The sequence below is a fragment of the Anabrus simplex genome, chromosome 10 (assembly GCF_040414725.1).
Source record: "Anabrus simplex isolate iqAnaSimp1 chromosome 10, ASM4041472v1, whole genome shotgun sequence".
In the NCBI taxonomy this organism is placed as follows: domain Eukaryota; kingdom Metazoa; phylum Arthropoda; class Insecta; order Orthoptera; family Tettigoniidae; genus Anabrus; species Anabrus simplex.
This window is the reverse complement of record NC_090274.1, coordinates 127,482,430-127,499,080: the sequence shown is the minus strand read 5'-3', so window position 1 is coordinate 127,499,080 and position 16,651 is coordinate 127,482,430. Positions and strand designations below refer to the sequence as shown.

Below are 16,651 nucleotides of genomic sequence, written 5' to 3'. Positions count from 1 at the left end.
TGCATATGAATAATAAACAAATGCATTATCGAGCTGTGTTGGTTGATCTCAATTGCCACTGTTATACCACAGTTTTTCCTTTTTAAGCTCCCCAGTTCCGCGGCAGTGGAGAGAAATCTTTTTGTCCCATTGGGAAGGTGGATCACGATGTGTCTGTCTTGGGTCCAGTCCCAGGATGGCCCGAAGTGATCCCTTGCAAAGGCCTTGGTGACGGACTCGCTAATGAGCACCTTTGAAAAGTTATAAGTATATTCATAATGGGCAACTTATGTTCCTGTTTAATACTTTTCTTTAACCCTAGAACTGATAGGCATTTTTCTCTTAAGTGATAGATGTTTTTGTGCTAAGTTACAGTCGTGTATTTAAAAAACAAGACATGAAAAACAATGGTAATTATTACAAATTTCGTATCATTTTACTCAGAAAATTGGCAAATATTGCCTGGCCTTCAGATGATATAGATGTTGACTCCCATCAATTTTTGAAAATGAGACAAAGTCTCTCATAGTGCATTGGCACTGCCGTTGGCTCCAAGTAGCCTACGCAGTGGCCTCCACGGTATGCACTAGCCATGCGTCTTGGTAGGTGTGCTATTTACCAACTGATGAGCCCAATTTAGCACACTGGGGCGAAACGCTGGCAGCAAGGAATGAGTTGGTTGGAAAATTTATAATGTCTAATAACGGACCAACTATATTGGTATTATAAATTTACTCATTCGGGACAAATATTTCGGGGTCCCTGTGGGAGTCAACATCGATATAATCTTGCTAATATGTTGAGAACTTGTAAGCTTTTCAAATTTTGTAATATGTTAAGTTTTGAAGTAACTTGTTCATCATAATTCATTAAAAGATAAATCAGACTATTTTTATTTAATTTCATTTTGGTGTGAAAATGGTTCTTTCTCTGATAGATGGTACTTATGACCTTGGTGAATGTGCTTAGTAGAAAAAGTGTGTGCTAGTACTTTGTTTGACAGCTAGTTTATTCTTGATGTTGTTAACAGAATGTGAGGCGTTGAGCAAGACCGCCAACCTAAAGTCGCCAAGCTCAGAGCCCAGCGAGAAGAAGCCCGTGGGATCACCCATGCCACCTCCTCGGCAGCGACACAATCCCTTCAACAAGATCAACCAGGAGGCTGGACAGAACGGAGGTGCAGCCAATGGGGGCATCAACTACTCCCACCATTATAGATCTCATAGTATCCGGTCTGCACCCGGTCGGACGGACGGAGCCTTCAGGTCGTCCGAGAACATTCCTAGGACAAAGGTATCCTTTCGTGAGTTACACAACGCCTATGGTAGGCGTATCTTGAGTGACTTCAATGCGTGGAGGCATGCAAAGCGGTTGGAAGAAGAAAAGAAATCGGGATCTGCTGCGCAGGAGTTACTGATTACACTATAGAAGATTTTGTATGTTTTGACCAATAAGGAGTTGAAATTAATAATTATTTATTGATATAATAGATAGGTAGGTATATTTATACATAATTGTAATAGTCAATAAAGTAAGACAGGGTGGATGGGAAGTTGTTCTCTCTCATGGCACTTGGGGACTTGGCTTTAAGACCCATTTTATAGGTTCATTTGTTCCATCTATCTCCCGTAGCAACAATCAGATTTAAAAATTCAACTTTCTGAGTCATAGTTCTGAAGTGTATAAAATGTGTTCTTGGAAGGAAGTGGTTAGTGCCGTAGTGCAAGTCTTCTCTGTAGCTTTCAGCTAATTAATGAAGTAAGGTGTATTTTTGGAATTGTAATGTGGTGCACATTTCTCTTGTTTCTAGCATAATAAGCATCACTTCAAAACACTGATTACTGCATGCAACAACAAAGGAAGTAATGTATTTCAATAAGAAAACTTGCCAAGTCTTTTTCATTAATGCTAACATTTTTTTTTATTACAACAGCCCTCCCATTGGTCATGATCGTTAAGGTGGCAAGTCTATGTGGTCTGACGCTGTATTTAACCTGTTCGAGTCTGATTGGTGAAAAAAATTTCACCGGCAGGATGTTGGCTGGCAAGGTAGGAGAGAGGGTAATATACAATTTCTAATCACTAGTTTGCGTGCAAAAAGCCTAGATTCAATTCCAAATCTCTGCAGTGTTCATATAGAGTGAGGTGAGGGCATATGATTAGTCTGTCGGATGGAGCAGAATCCTTGGTTTCTCCCTCTCCCGTCCTAATTTTGTTCATCACTTCATTCATTTCCTGTCATTAACTTCTCTGATGAGGTTGACTTTGTACACAAGCCCGTGAAAGAGGGCATGACTAGACATACAAGTCTTTTACATTACAACATATAATGTTACTTTAACACGTTGCAGTGTGAACAGGTTCTCATACTTTTCACTCAAAGAATTACCTTCAACAACTTTAAGTTTCCTAGCACTACGCCATAAAACTTTACACAATGTTAATCCACATTACCAAACAATTCACAGAACTTTTGTCCTACGTCATTGCTCTGCTACTTATTCAAAATTCTAGAACGCCTGATGCTCGGGTGGATAGTGGTCAATGACCAGTTTATTCTGAAATAAACAGGAATCTGCTCTGGAAAATCATGTGCGCAAACTGTCAATCTCAAGATGGGTTTGAGTGCAGACAAATCACTAGTGTGCCATTTATCAATCTAACTGCCGCATACGGCACTGTTGATAATGGGATGCGCTTGAGAAAACTCTACTACCTAACCAAGGACTACAAACAGATTAGCCCCTTTCTCCGAGCTCGATACTTGCAGTCGCTTAATTGCGGCCAGTATCCAGTATTCAGGAGATAGTGGGTTCGAATCCCACTGTCGGCAGCCCTGAATATGGTTTTCCGTGGTTTCCCATTTTCACACCAGGCAAATGCTGGGGCTGTACCTTAATTAAGGCCACGGTTGCTTCCTTCCCACTCCTAGCTCCTTCCTGTCCCATCGTCTCCATAAGACCTGCCTGTGTCGGTGCGATGTAAAGCAACTAGCAACCAAAAAAAACACACACAAAAAAAAAAAAAAAAGATTCTACCTCTGCCTTCAGGGAGAGAATTGTAAGTAGAGGAATCAGGAGAATGCATTACCCCAAGGAAGTGTACAATGACTAAGAATACGAGACAGTTTAGCAGCCGCTCAATGTGAGGAAGAGGAGAAACTCACAACAGCACTGAATGAACTCTCGTATTACTGGCCCGACCCCGACACTCAGCAACAAGGCAGCGCATAGAAAGCTGAACATCACATGGTGAGGAGAACATAGGCGGCACTCCTCCTCGACCCTGAAATACTTGGGAGTAACACTTGATCATACCCTAACATTTAAACAACACTTCATCAACACCGGACGGAAAGCCTTCTTTCAGAAGCTGCCAATTTCCGTTCAATTGATTCCAATCCAATTCCTCGAAAGAAAGTAGTGAGAAATGAGCTGGATGCAGCAGCATTGTTGGCGAGTTTGTTTCTAGATGTCGTAAAGTCTCTCTTTTCCCACCATTTGCTATTGAAAAACAGCACTGAACAATACATGTAGCAAACATCTCTTGTAGGGATGCTGCAACTTTTGATGTGATTACCAAGGATCTTTCTGGAAAACCAGTACTACACAGAATATAGTACAATACCCTGCTCTTCCCATCATTAATGTAACGGGAACCAGATATGGGAGTGTTAACATCTTCAGCTGTAGCCAATTAAAATTAATTGTATATTATTTCTTGTTCCACTTCAGGTGTGATTACGTCAGTGGCTTTCCACCCAGAGCCAAATCCCAATTGATCCTGAGTTGAGATTTTTGTCTCAAAAACCTTATAGCATCTGGCCTCAAACCCCCAGCCAAAAACACCAACTGAAGAAAGAAAGAAATATCTCAAATTCTGGAAAAGAGGTGAAATGATTTATAATACAAAAAACATTTTGGAGTACTTTTTAATAAGCAGGATAATTTTTACCCCAGTTGCTGCCACTTTTCTTGCAGGAATATACACATTCAGGAACACTTACTCTCTCGAAAGAAGTAAAAACCAAAATGTGATATTTATTTATGACTTTTCTTTTCAGGTACCCTTAAAATATAAAGAGCCCGTGGGAGAAGTTAGCAGTGATGATCTGTTTGTGCTAAACCTAGAATGTAATGTCCCCTAAGGAAACAAAAGTGATGCATCAGTCATGCCCAAAGTATAGAAACTATGTTTTGATGTCAAGAGTTTCTTTAATCGGTGATTACAGCCGAAACTAGTTCGGACATTTTTGTGGGGACCGAAAAAGAGAAAACGTCATAAAGAGGCAACTTGTTAAAAAATGAAGAACAATTATGCTGTTAATTTAAGGTTATGTTTAAACATAAAAATAATTATGATGGAAACAAAGAAACAGGTGTTTACAATTATAATTAATGAAATAAATAATACATTTTAAGAACACCAACTTAGTAAACCATCAAGGAGAAGCATTCTTAGAGACGCGAACTATACATTTTGCTTACAATTACGTTTAAAGTTATCGTAAGAATGTCCAATATCTGGGTGATTTGTGCATAGCATCCGCTTTCTTCTCCATAACTGAATGTCCTGCAAACTGCTATGCGTAAGTACAGTAGGCCTAATTTATGTACGTTGTTACTCAATTCACTTACCATCATCTACACGTCAGCTGTATACGTACGTACAGTACGCATGTTGTCACACAATTCACTTACAAACGTAAAATTAAGCACCAGCACATCACGAGCTACTGTTGTGCGATCCAAACACACACAAGCCCACATCAAAGACTGGCTTGAGGCTGACACTCCTTGCAATTGTAGGCCGGCACACTAGGGCCTTGAAAAAATAGTTCTCTACCAAATCCTCACCCAGGCCAGTTGTCGCTGGCGCATCATGCGTGCAATGTGGCCGGGAACGCTAATTTAAATTTCTTATGGTGGGAGTTACGAACATACTAAAGAGTGACGTAAATGTGCTATTCATATCTTCTTTGTTAACCTTTTGTCATCCATCCTCATCAAATGTCCCACAAAAATCAACCTTTTCTGAAATACACTTGAAATTGGTTCTACTTTCTCATATATCTCCTGCCCTGATCTATGCACGCATATTTCACCCTTCTTTTTGGTACCCCATATATCTCTCAGCATCTTTCTTTTCTCCTTTATCAATCGAATACAAGCTCTTTTGCCCAATGTCATGGTCTCAGTAGCGTACAAAGCAGTGTTCTAGATATAGCATCGCAGTTTGGCGTTCCTCTATAGTTTCTTCTTCGCATAAGTAGTCTTGACCATGGATTGTAGTTGTGTAGGAGTTGTGCTTTGTCTCCCGCACTCCTGTTATCCTGTAGTTTCCCTATTATATTCTCACCTAGGTACGGGAAACTGTTGACTGTCTCTTCTACTTGATCTTGAACCTTCCATTTGTCTTTTGCGTTCAGTATTTTGGTCTTTTTGCACACTATCGTGAGGCCAACCTTCGCCGGAGTCTCGGCTAGGTTTGCTAGCGCCATCTTCGCATCTCCTTCCTTCTCGTGTAGCAATGCCATATCATCCATGAAGGCTAAGCAGTCCATTGTGGCGTTTTGTTTGATGTTGTATCCGATCTGTACACCTTCAATACCCATGGTTTTGTTCAACTGTCTCCATTGTTTCACCAGTTTGAGAACCAGGTTGAGAGTTGAACATTATTGGTGAAAGTCCATCACCTAGTCAGACTCCTGTTTTAATTTCGATGCTGTCAGATAGTGTATTCCGGAATCTAACTTGGGCAGTTGTGAATTCTAGTGTGTCCCTTAGTGTTGTTGTATTAAGTCCTCTGGCTCACAATATTGTATTCCTGTCTACTGAGTCTTGTGAAGTAATCGTGGAGCACATGGTAAATCGCCTGCATTCTAAGGTATGGTTGGTGTGTTTTTGAAAACATCCACCCTAGAGTGGACTGTGTTAGAATCTTGGTGATCCAGTTACTGCTCCAAACTCAATAGCTGCAAGGGGATATATGTCGTATACAGTATAAAGGTAGGAACAGGTTCTTGAATATTGAAACTGAGATTGTCCTTGTCCCCTCTTCATTTAACATTTGTTTGTTTGGAAAGGTGGCATGTGGTGACAGGCACCAACTCGCCCGTAAGTTACCAAGCTCAGTGAACTGCTTCCAGTTATGAAGAGACTTTCTGTCCATCCTGTGTAACTTAATACATTCTACTTCCCTGTTTCTTATTGTTAGTAAATTAATATGCTTAAATGTTAAGATTCATTAAGTAGTGTGATGAATGTAAGAAAGTGAATTCCGCCACAGGATAGTTGCTCATTTAGAGGTTTTCAGCATTTCCTGCTGGTCTTGTGAGCTGGATAGCTCAGTGACATCAGGTTCAGCCAGGCTGGGATGTTGCTGGCACCTTTCAGTCTTCCACCACCATTACTGCTTCCCCTTCCATTGTCCTAACATTTTAGTTTATTTCTCTCCATTTCGTCACAAAGCTCGTCTGTTCCCATTTTCTTCCAGACATTCTCCTTTCTTGTCTTTCCTGTCACTTCTGGCCTAGATTTTAGAAGAGAACAAGAGTTGAACAATTTAATATTTTAGTTTACATAATAAACGATACAGAAGTATTAAGTAATCTCATTTTTGGTATAAAATGTTTTATGTAAGTTTCAAGTAGAACTATCAGTATACAGTAAAACCTCAATTATCCATTCTAATGCTCGGGAAGGGGTGAATGGTTAGAGGGAAAAAAACAGATAATCCATACTACTAATTTTAATGGACTTTAAAGTACATAAAATACGTACCGTATAACCTTAACATGCAGTGCATTAAACCCTCTTTAAAACCAAAATATAGTCAAAGCTACAACAATACATACTAAATATTCACCTAAATTACCAGCAGACCATAAATAATTAATTTACCTGGTGTCATTTAAGCTGCTTTAAAAAAATCTGTTACTTTTTTTTTTTTTTTTTTTGCACACTCCTACAACTTAATTTTCTTCATCATGTCCATTCTGAACTTTCTAATTACAAGAAATTCTGAAAAATCCATATCGTCCTCTTGCTCCAAGAATTCCATTAACGTTTCAGCAGACTTAGTGCGGTCTGAAGAGGTATGCGATTGTTTGTGATGCACTCTTCTTCTCCATCCCCCTCACTTTCACTCATCGCTTCGCAGCTGACTGCCGAGTTCCCGTTCGTGCGTTTATTTACTATTTTGTCAACAGTTAAAATGTTATGCCCAGGCAATACCTCGTCAGTATGAAGCCACTCCTCAATGTTATTTTCATCCACTTCTCCAAAATGAATGTTATCTTCAATAGACTTCAGGATATCTTTGATCATCACTCCCTCATTTTTATCTTCATCAGTGAACCCATGAAAATCGTCGGCGAGCTCTTACAGATCAACATACAATTTTCTCCACGATCGAGCGATGTTCTGAGCGGTTACTAGATCCCGTGATTTCTAGGCAAGATAAAGCGCTTCTTTAAGATTGAGTTTTTTTCCAGAACTCGACCATCAACGTTTCTTCAGATAGCAAGAGGCCTAGCAATTCCCCGCTTATAATGCGCCTTAAAGGTTGCGATGATGCCTTGATCCATTGGCTGAATTAATGAAGTTACTTTAGGTGGCAAATAGGAAACAAAAATGTTTCCATCCTCAGATTTCAACTCTGTATCAAGAGGGTGAGAGGGTCCATTATCAAAAAAAATGGACGGTCTTTAATGCCAAGCCTTTGAATGCCAAGAAATCTCAAACCTGCGGAACAAACTTATTTTGGAACCAAGTCCTGAAAATATTGCGTGTCATCCATGCAGATTTGTTATGACAATCTACTGGGAAATATTTCATCACTGTTCCTTTTTCGGTTTACCAACAACAGTCACTAGCGTTCGCACAGCATAAGATGGTAACATGCTCTTTACTAGATTTGTGACCGGGAGGTGATTTCTCTTCAGCAGCTGCTAGTGTTTTACTGGGTGAGCACTTCCAATAAAGTCCAGTTTCATCGGCATTGTACACTTGACTTCGAACAAAATTGTATCTCTCAATTGTGCGCTTAAACTCGTATCTAAAGTTTTCTGCTGCATTGCTGTCACCACTTAGTTCTTCTCCTTCAATGTTAATTCTCGAATACCATGTCTGTCCTTAAATCTCTGTAGCCAACCATTGGACGCTAGTGAGGACCCTGAGAGCCCCATCTATTCGTGAAATATTTATGCCTGCCTTGTTATCATAGGACCTTCGCCTCTCTTTTGCTGAAACCATGTCAATAACGCAGCACCCAGTTCTTTTAAAGATGATGCTTTCATTGTTTTTCTTTTAGCGAGTCCATGCAAACTGTCAGAACTCGCCGCAAACAGCCACCCTTTGTCTTTATTCTTCATTAGGTCCCGCACTGTTGTCACACCCACACTGAACTCTGATGCTAAATTTGAGACTAGTTCACCTTTCTTTAACCGTTCGATTATATTAACTTTATTTTGTATGGTTAAAACTACACGTTTTCTTTTTACTGCAGTTTTCGATCACAACTGAAAATAAATGGTCAACTTTATCAGTCACTCTCAATTTTCCTTACTTTGCACTGTCCGGCTCCATGGCTAAATGGTTAGCGTGCTGGCCTTTGGTCACAGGGGTCCTGGGTTCGATTCCCGGCAGGTTCGGGAATTTTAACCATCATTGGTTAATTTCGCTGGCACGGGGGCCGGGTGTATGTGTCGTCTTAATCATATCATCCCCATCACGACATGCAGGTTGCCTACGGGAGTCAAGTCAAAATGCCTGCACCTGGTGAGCCGAACATGTCTTCGGACACTCCCGGCACTAAAAGCCATACGCCATTTCATTTCAAATTTTCACCTTGCACTACAGTACAGAATGTAGCCTACCTGTTTATTAATAGGGAGGTTGACTATGACGGACCGCTAGGCTGGTTTCCGATCCTTGTGCATTGTGAAATATTTACGATGCAGTGGCCCATGGTGAAAATATTTAACCTTGACAGAGAACGATATGAAAGATCTACGAACAGTATTCGGAGATGTTACATGCTACCAAATAAGTTGTAGGTATCATTCTGAAGTAGAAATGACCAGCATACCGTACTCTACGCTCCTTGGGCTGGGAGAGGGCACATTACAGTATGTACATTATTCGTCAACAGTGGAATGGATAATAAAGTTCGGGACTGTTGAATTTGAATAGCATCCCTCTTCTTTCGTAACAGTTAAAAGTTAAATAATTTTACACAACATAAAATTAGGTAAGTTTAGTAAAAAAATGTCTCCAATGCCGATTGCCGGTCTATGCGCGTATACGTACAGTAGTTACTGTACGTTATGATCATAGACTCAGGAGTCTGAGAGTTAATGTACAGTCGCTCCAAAACAGAATACTGTTTCAAGATACCTTGACGTCAAGAGCCGAGCTGAGTGGCTCAGACGGTTTAGGCGATGACCTTTTAACCCCAACTTGGCAGGTTCGATCCTAGCTCAGTCCGGTGGTATTTGAAGGTGCCCAAATACGTTAGCCTCGTGTTGGTAGATTTACTGGCACGTAAAAGAACTCCTGCGAGACAAAATTTCGGCACGTCAGCGTCCCCGAAAACCATCAAAGTGGTTAGTGGGACGTAAAAACCAATATTATTATTATTATTATTATTATTATTATTGACATCAAGAGCACGCTCGTTCAGTTTTGGAGCGACTGTACATTGTTTTTAAAAAATCGAGATTTTTTTTTGGCAACGGATAATCAAGGTTTTACTGTCATTTATTATTTTCACATCCGACCTTAATTAAGGCGATGTTTATTTCCTTCCCAGTCTTGTTGCCAAGTTGGTGCGAGATGGAGCCACTAGAAGGTATTAAAGGAAACCAGCTAACTGCATCTGGCCGCCCAGCTATTATTCAGCAGTTTGATTTTTTTACCATTAAATTGAGGATTTGTCCATTGCATTTTCACCGAAGTTTCAACAGTTCCCTTGTTAGTCCAGTTGCATTCCGAACTGTAGCAACATTGTTGTACATTGCTTGTACATATTTGCCATTCATTTTCCAGTTCCTTTCTGCTTCATATCTTTTCATACCATTCAAGGAATGTTGTCAGCATTTCTATTGATTTCCATTGGATGTCTCGTACTGAACATTGGAATCTAGAGTTTATGATAGCAGGGATTGCTGAAAACTAACTTTTGCATCTTTCTTATGTAAAGAGCATTTAGATGATTGGCTAAGCTTTCTGGTGGACATTAAGCAGCCTCTGATTTGGTACATTGGTCCATTCTCTCTGCTCCATCACAACAGGAATATTCATTATATAATGAGTTTTGTACAAATGAGTTAAAAATGGGTTACCAGACATAAAAATTATGTGATGTATTCAAAGGAAGGAGAGGGAATAGTCATTATTCCATTACTCCAGTACAGTGGCGATTCATGTTTTACTGGAACCTTGGTTCTGGGATTAAGTTAACCATTACTTCATTATGGTCTTTATCATGGTGGTGGCAATTATTGTTTCAATGAGGAAGTACAACAGGCAAGTGAACAGGGAAGTTGGCTTCTCATTTCCTTCCTTCCCACTTGAACAAATAATGGGAGAATTAAGGTATTCACAAGAGAAAGAAAATGGCCATGAGGGACATGAAAATGCTGGGTTTGTAGGAGAACAAGAGTTGACCAAGAGAGCTCAGATAGAAAAGCTTTGTGGTCGCCGGCACATGTTTCCAAGTTAAGAGCCCTTCAAAAAAAGACATGTTCTACTACAGGCACTGGATATTGTGATGTATTCTGTGTCACTACCTTGATCTCCAAATTCCACTGACCAAGGAAAGTTCAGACGTGAGTTGCCACTGCTGAAGTGGAGCTTGTCTTTTTGTAGGGTCATTTGTTAAGGTCCCTCTGTACACTGAAGGTCTGTTCTTTGGTAGTGCTAGAAATTTACTTTGTTGTAAAAATATCAAACAACACACAAAGAAAACAACATGATGGTGTCTCGTGACACCAGTAGTAGCAGAATAAGAATGAAAGGGAAACACTAGAACAGACTCGCTGGTCTTCAGCAACCTAATACCATCGCAAGGCTTGCCTGAAGGATGTTGGATAGGGAAGACCTATGTTAATCTTAAGAAATCCAAATAAGCTGCGTAGCGGGTAGAAGAAAATCCTGCCTGCAAGTTACTGATTAATAAAGTACTTCCTGAACCAGCACCGTCTAAGAGTTCAACTTGACAACCATGCTGTATAAACACTGATCGGGGCCGACTGAGTGGTGGTAGTGGTGATTACTATTTTAAGAGGAAGTGCAACTAACAACCATCCTCTATATAACACTAATCACAGAGAAAAATGAAGGTGTCGGCCAAAGAAAGAAAAGTGCCATGAAGGGCGTGAAAATGAAGGATTCCCTAGCCCTCGCAACGTAATAGAGTCAGGGTTAGAAAAGAACAAGAGTTGAGCAAGTGAGGTCACGTAGGATAGCTGAAAGTGAGGAGCCTAGGACTCTGCTAAGGGCCCCATGGTTGCCAACCCAGGCTCAGACCCCTCAGGCACCTTTTAAAACAGACAGGGGCTACCGTGGGTGTAGGTCCGACGGAGTCTTCAAAACATGTGGTTATGAGCGAAAGAACAGGAAGGGCTCGAGGTCTTGCTAACTTAATGCTAGGAAGAGAACAAGAGATAAAGAGGAACCTGTATGGGTCCCATGGTCCCCTGGGGGGGCCTCTTCGGGCAGGTGTGTTGGTAGATGTAAAGGAACTTTAATAACATTCTTTTGAGTGAGAGTAATGCTACCTTTGAGACTATTGTTTCTTATTTTGACAATTTCTATTCCTATTTCTTTATATGTTGTTTGCTAAAGTGATGGGTGGCACAAAGACTCTGGTGATAAAGATGAGCCTTGATGATATGAGGATGTCCTGCTTCTGACACCTCACTTTATGGATGTGCTCATTGCTATCGCAGGCTGTCTTCCACCTGTTCTGCTTCATTAACTTCTTATGTGCATTCCGTTGTTGTTTTTTCTTTTATCAGAATAAGGCCCTTTTACAGCCTCATCCTCAATCATTTGTTAGTTTAGAAAATGGAGAATACCCATCCAAAAAACATTTACTTAACTTTCTTTGTTCTTCTTTTACATTGAAATGTAGCTCTTTCAAAGACACTAAATGTCTTGGGTTCCAAATAATCAAAATAACTGTCTACAGTCTGCCTACAGCAGTAGCATATAATTTTAAGAATTAATGCTTGTTGGGTGGTACATGGTGTACAAAATCAACTTGTGGTTTAGTGTTCCTTTCATCATCAAGATGTGCACCTGCTGAACAGAGATGTACAGCACCATACAAACAAGAATTTGGTGAAATGAACCTTCCCATTAGAGGGGCATGAGGGGTGATTGAAACGGAAGTAGCTCTTTGTTGTCTAACAGAAAATGAAAATTAAAAAATCTGCCTTTTCAATACAAAATAACTTTGAACTAATTAAGTTACAACATTTACCTGGGACTAGTTTCGATGTGGTTATGCGTCATCTTCAGCAACGCTTTAATGAAATATGTTTTGATTGATTTATGTACAATTGCCTGTTCTCATTAGTGGCTGAAGATGACGCATAACCGCATCAAAACTAGTCCCAAGTAAATGTTGTAACTTAATTAGTTCGTTATTTTGTATTGAATAGGTGGACTTTTTTAATTTTTATTTTCTGTTATTCTCACTTCAATATGGACCTAAGATGAAATTCTTAATCCTTGTTGTCTATTCGGGGGTTTCTGACCTGGATGGTGGTCATAAAGTGGTGGTTAACACTAATCAGAAGAAGAAAATGGGAGACTTCTAATCCTTCTAAGAATGAGGATATGTGGGAAGGAAAGGGCCTTGGGGTTGTAAGAGAACAAGAGTCGGCCAAGGAAGGTAGCAAAGATTTGGAGTGAAATAACCGCCATTTCAAAGAACTCGTTTAGCATTCAGAATTCCAAACAACAAAACACCACATTCTTAAATTTATCGTGTCAACTGAGGGTTTTTGAGTACTTTGTGAGTTAGGGGAACCATACCCAGGTCTGGAGGTCGTCAACTAGGTGCAGAACTGTGCGCTCCCAAGTAAATGCTTGTAATATGCTATTTGTGGACTGTGCTGGAACCCAAGAGCTACCCCCTTACCTGCTGGTTCAGGTTATTCATGTTTCATTTCCATTAAAGTTGTATAATTATTTCTGCACGTATACGTAAAGAGTTAATATATTTTTAGAACAAGTGTTGTAACAGAACTTGTTAAATATTAAGTGTAGTACAAGTCCATAATAAATCATTTAGACCAAACTGTTGTTTTGTTTTTGTTTTTTTCCCTTCTTTCCTTAATTAAACCTCATTGTTATTTGCTTGTTTTCTCAGATAGCGGAGAAACACAGGAGTAATGTCAGTACAAGATGGAGTCGCTTGGAGCAGTTTGATGGGAATTTGAACTATATTGCAAAGGCAAACCTACGAAATGAATTAGCCTGATGCATATTTAAAAATACATACAACTCAGAAAACTAAATACTATTAGTCAATAATCAATAAAATGTAATTTCTTCAGCCATGAAATGTAAATATTTTGTTAAAAAATTCTTAGTATTCTCTTTTTATAAGTCTGAGTTGTAATACTCAGAGACATCTTCCCTTCAAAAACTGCAGTCGCTACTGGTGAAGCAGATGAAATGTGAACAGTGGTCATCTATTCTTGGCTGTGTCACAAAAGTTACATCTTCCAAGGTATTAGGGACTTTTTTCAGGTCTCTGATCCAGGCAGTCTTGAAGTATCTGATTCCTTGGGTGATACAGTTTAGACTGCAGTGATACTGTAAATATTCATTGCAAAATTCTCAGAAATGCTTTTTTTTTTTTTTTTTTTTTTTTTTCTAGTTGTTTTACGTCGCACCAACACAGATAGGTCTTACGGCGACAATGGGACAGGAAAGGGCTAGGAGTGGGAAGGAAGCGGCCGTGGCCTTAATTAAGGTACAGCCCCAGCATTTGCCTGGTGTGAAAATGGGAAACCACGGAAAACCATTTTCAGGGCTGCCGACAGTGGGGTTCGAACCTACTATCTCCCGAATACTGGATACTGGCCGCACTTAAGCGACTACAGCTATCGAGCTCGGTGGAAGAAAATAAGGTAAGTGTAGATTACACATTCATAACTATGATTATGTATTATTTCATATAAGAACATACACACACACATACATACATTATCATTGTAGACTGTTATGCCTTTCAGCGTTCAGTCTGCAAGCCTCTGTGAATTTACTAAACGTCGCCACAATCCTCGATTTGCAACTAGTGTTGTGGCCTCCTTTAGTTCTATACCTCTTATCTTTAAATCGTTAGAAACAGAGTCTAACCATCGTCTTGGCCTACCTCTACTTCTTTTACCCTCCATAGTAGAGTCCATTATTCTCTGAGATAACCTATCCTCCTCCATTCGCCTCACATGAAACAGACCGATGTAAAGATAGTTTCGTCTGGAAGCTGACTTCCTTCTTACAGAATACTGTTCATCGCAACTGCGAGCTCACTGCATTTGCTTTACTACACCTTGATTCAATCTTGCTTACCATATTACCATCCTGGGAGAACACACAACCTAAATACTTGAAATTATTGACCTGTTCTGGCTTTGTATCACCAATCTGACATTCAATTCTGTTGAATTTCTTACCTACTGACATCAATTTAGTCTTTGAGAGGCTAATTTTCATACCATACTCATTGCACCTATTTTCAAGTTCCAAGATATTAGACTGCAGGTTTTCGGCACAATCTGCCATTAAGATCAGGTTGTCAGCATAGGCCAGACTGCTTACTACATTTCCACCTAACTGAATCCCTCCCTGCCATTTTATACATTTCAGCAGATGATCCATGTAAACTGCGAACAGCAAAGGTGAAAGATTACAGCCTTGTCTAACCCCTGTAAGTACCCTGAACCAAGAACTCATTCTACAATCAATTCTCACTGAAGCCCAATTGTCAACATAAATGCCTTTGATTGATTTTAATAATCTACCTTTAATTCCATAGTCCCCCAGTATAGCGAACATCTTTTCCCTCGGCACCCTGTCATATGCTTTCTCTAGATTTACGAAACATAAACACAACTGCCTATTCCTCTCGTAGCATTTTTCAATTACCTGGCGCATACTGAAAATCTGATCCTGTCAGGACATATAATAATGAAATATGTTCAAAACAGCGTTTGCATAAAATGCATGAAACAGCATGCTTCATAATGACCATGTACAGAGAAATACAGTAAATAATTACTTTAAGCAATGAAGTACAAATGGAAGGTATTTAAACATACTCAACTCTCTTATGAAATAGAATAATGCCAATTACTCTGCTGCTACTTCACTTCCATACCAAAACATCATGTTTTTATAAACAAAAGGAATCCCATCTGACAATGTCAAAATATTAATGGGCGATTTCAACGCGCAAATTTGGAAGGAACAACGGTTTCGGAATATCATTGGTTACTAACCTGCCCACAATTGAACAGTAGCCTTATTGATCTTTCTGCATACCTGCCAAACCTTCCAATTTACCTGGAAACTTTCCGTTTTTTAACTCTTCTTCCGGTTTTCCTATTTATTTTTAATTCTTCCTTTTTTTAATCAATATAACTTCCAGTATGGTCAATGCTCTTCCTCTAGGATAAAGGATAAATTCTTATGTGCTTGTGTAATTTACCCAACCTCATTTTCAAGCATGTTTATTTGATGCTTTAATTCGCTAGTGTATCATCCGTCGCCTTTGTGTATTGTGTTTCCTGCTCGATACAGCAGCATGTGTGCTCTACAGCTGGGGATTCGGGACAGCAGTCGTCCTACAAGCAAGAGAGGCTAGCGCGCGCTAGGGACTCAGTTAATCGGGACGAAAGAATGAGTTTCTTATTGTGTGGTTTGCGCACTATTAACATCGTTTCTGAGCGTAATTTCATTGGAGTAGCAGGCCACATGTTTTTCCTAGCAGTCCTGTGCTTTTCCCCATATCCAAGTCGTATGTTAATAATGTAGGACTGGGCGAGTTGGCCGTGCACGTAGAGGCGCGTGGCTGTGAACTTGCATCTGGGAGATAGTAGGTTCGAATCCCACTATCGGCAGCCCTGAAAATGGTTTTCCGTGGTTTCCCATTTTCACACCAGGCAAATGCTGGGGCTGTACCTTAATTAAGGCCACGGCCGCTTCCTTCCAACTCCTAGGCCTTTCCTATCCCATCATCGTCATAAGACCTATCTGTGTCGGTGCGACGTAAAGCCCCTAGCAAAAAATAAAATGTATGAGACATACCGATCTGTTTTTTATGTGGTAGTTTCGCGTATTTCAGTGCATTTTCGTTCATTCCTACTTCACAATGCCTCCCTTGATGTTGAAACTTCTCGTCAGTACCGCGCAGCCGAGTTTCGTAAATGGAGCTTGTCATCCGCGACTTCTGAACTTGCTTTCGTACGTGACCGGTAATTAATAATTGTCACCCGAGAAACAGGGAGTTGGTCAGTGACAGTTTCTGGTCAGTTCTGGCCAAAAAACGTAAGAAACATTATCTCCAAATGTTCAGAGATACCGGTACCTATAAAATTAAATTTCCGTTGATTTTACAGTCTAATAAAGGAAACTCTCATGCGTTTTGTTGC

At 40.0% G+C, this 16,651-nt stretch overlaps 1 protein-coding gene across 5 annotated transcripts in view; it reads left to right on the top strand.

Annotated features, from left to right (window-relative positions):
- LOC136882391 (sesquipedalian-1) overlaps positions 1–13,490 on the top strand; it is a 32,669-nt gene extending 19,179 nt beyond the window's left edge. The window contains exons 4-6 of one of the 5 annotated variants that reach the window (XR_010861160.2): positions 1,010–1,473; positions 3,714–3,869; positions 13,363–13,490. Coding sequence is in view for 1 of the 5 variants with exons in the window: in XM_067155019.2 (XP_067011120.1) it covers positions 1,010–1,407 (398 nt within the window). In the remaining 4 variants the exon portion in view is untranslated. Of the gene's footprint in view, positions 1–1,009; positions 3,657–3,713; positions 3,870–4,042; positions 4,598–13,362 lie in introns of those variants that run through there. The other 4 variants (XR_010861161.2, XR_010861159.2, XR_011018795.1 and 1 more) reach the window with 4 other exon arrangements.
- The last annotated feature ends 3,161 nt before the right edge of the window (positions 13,491–16,651 follow it).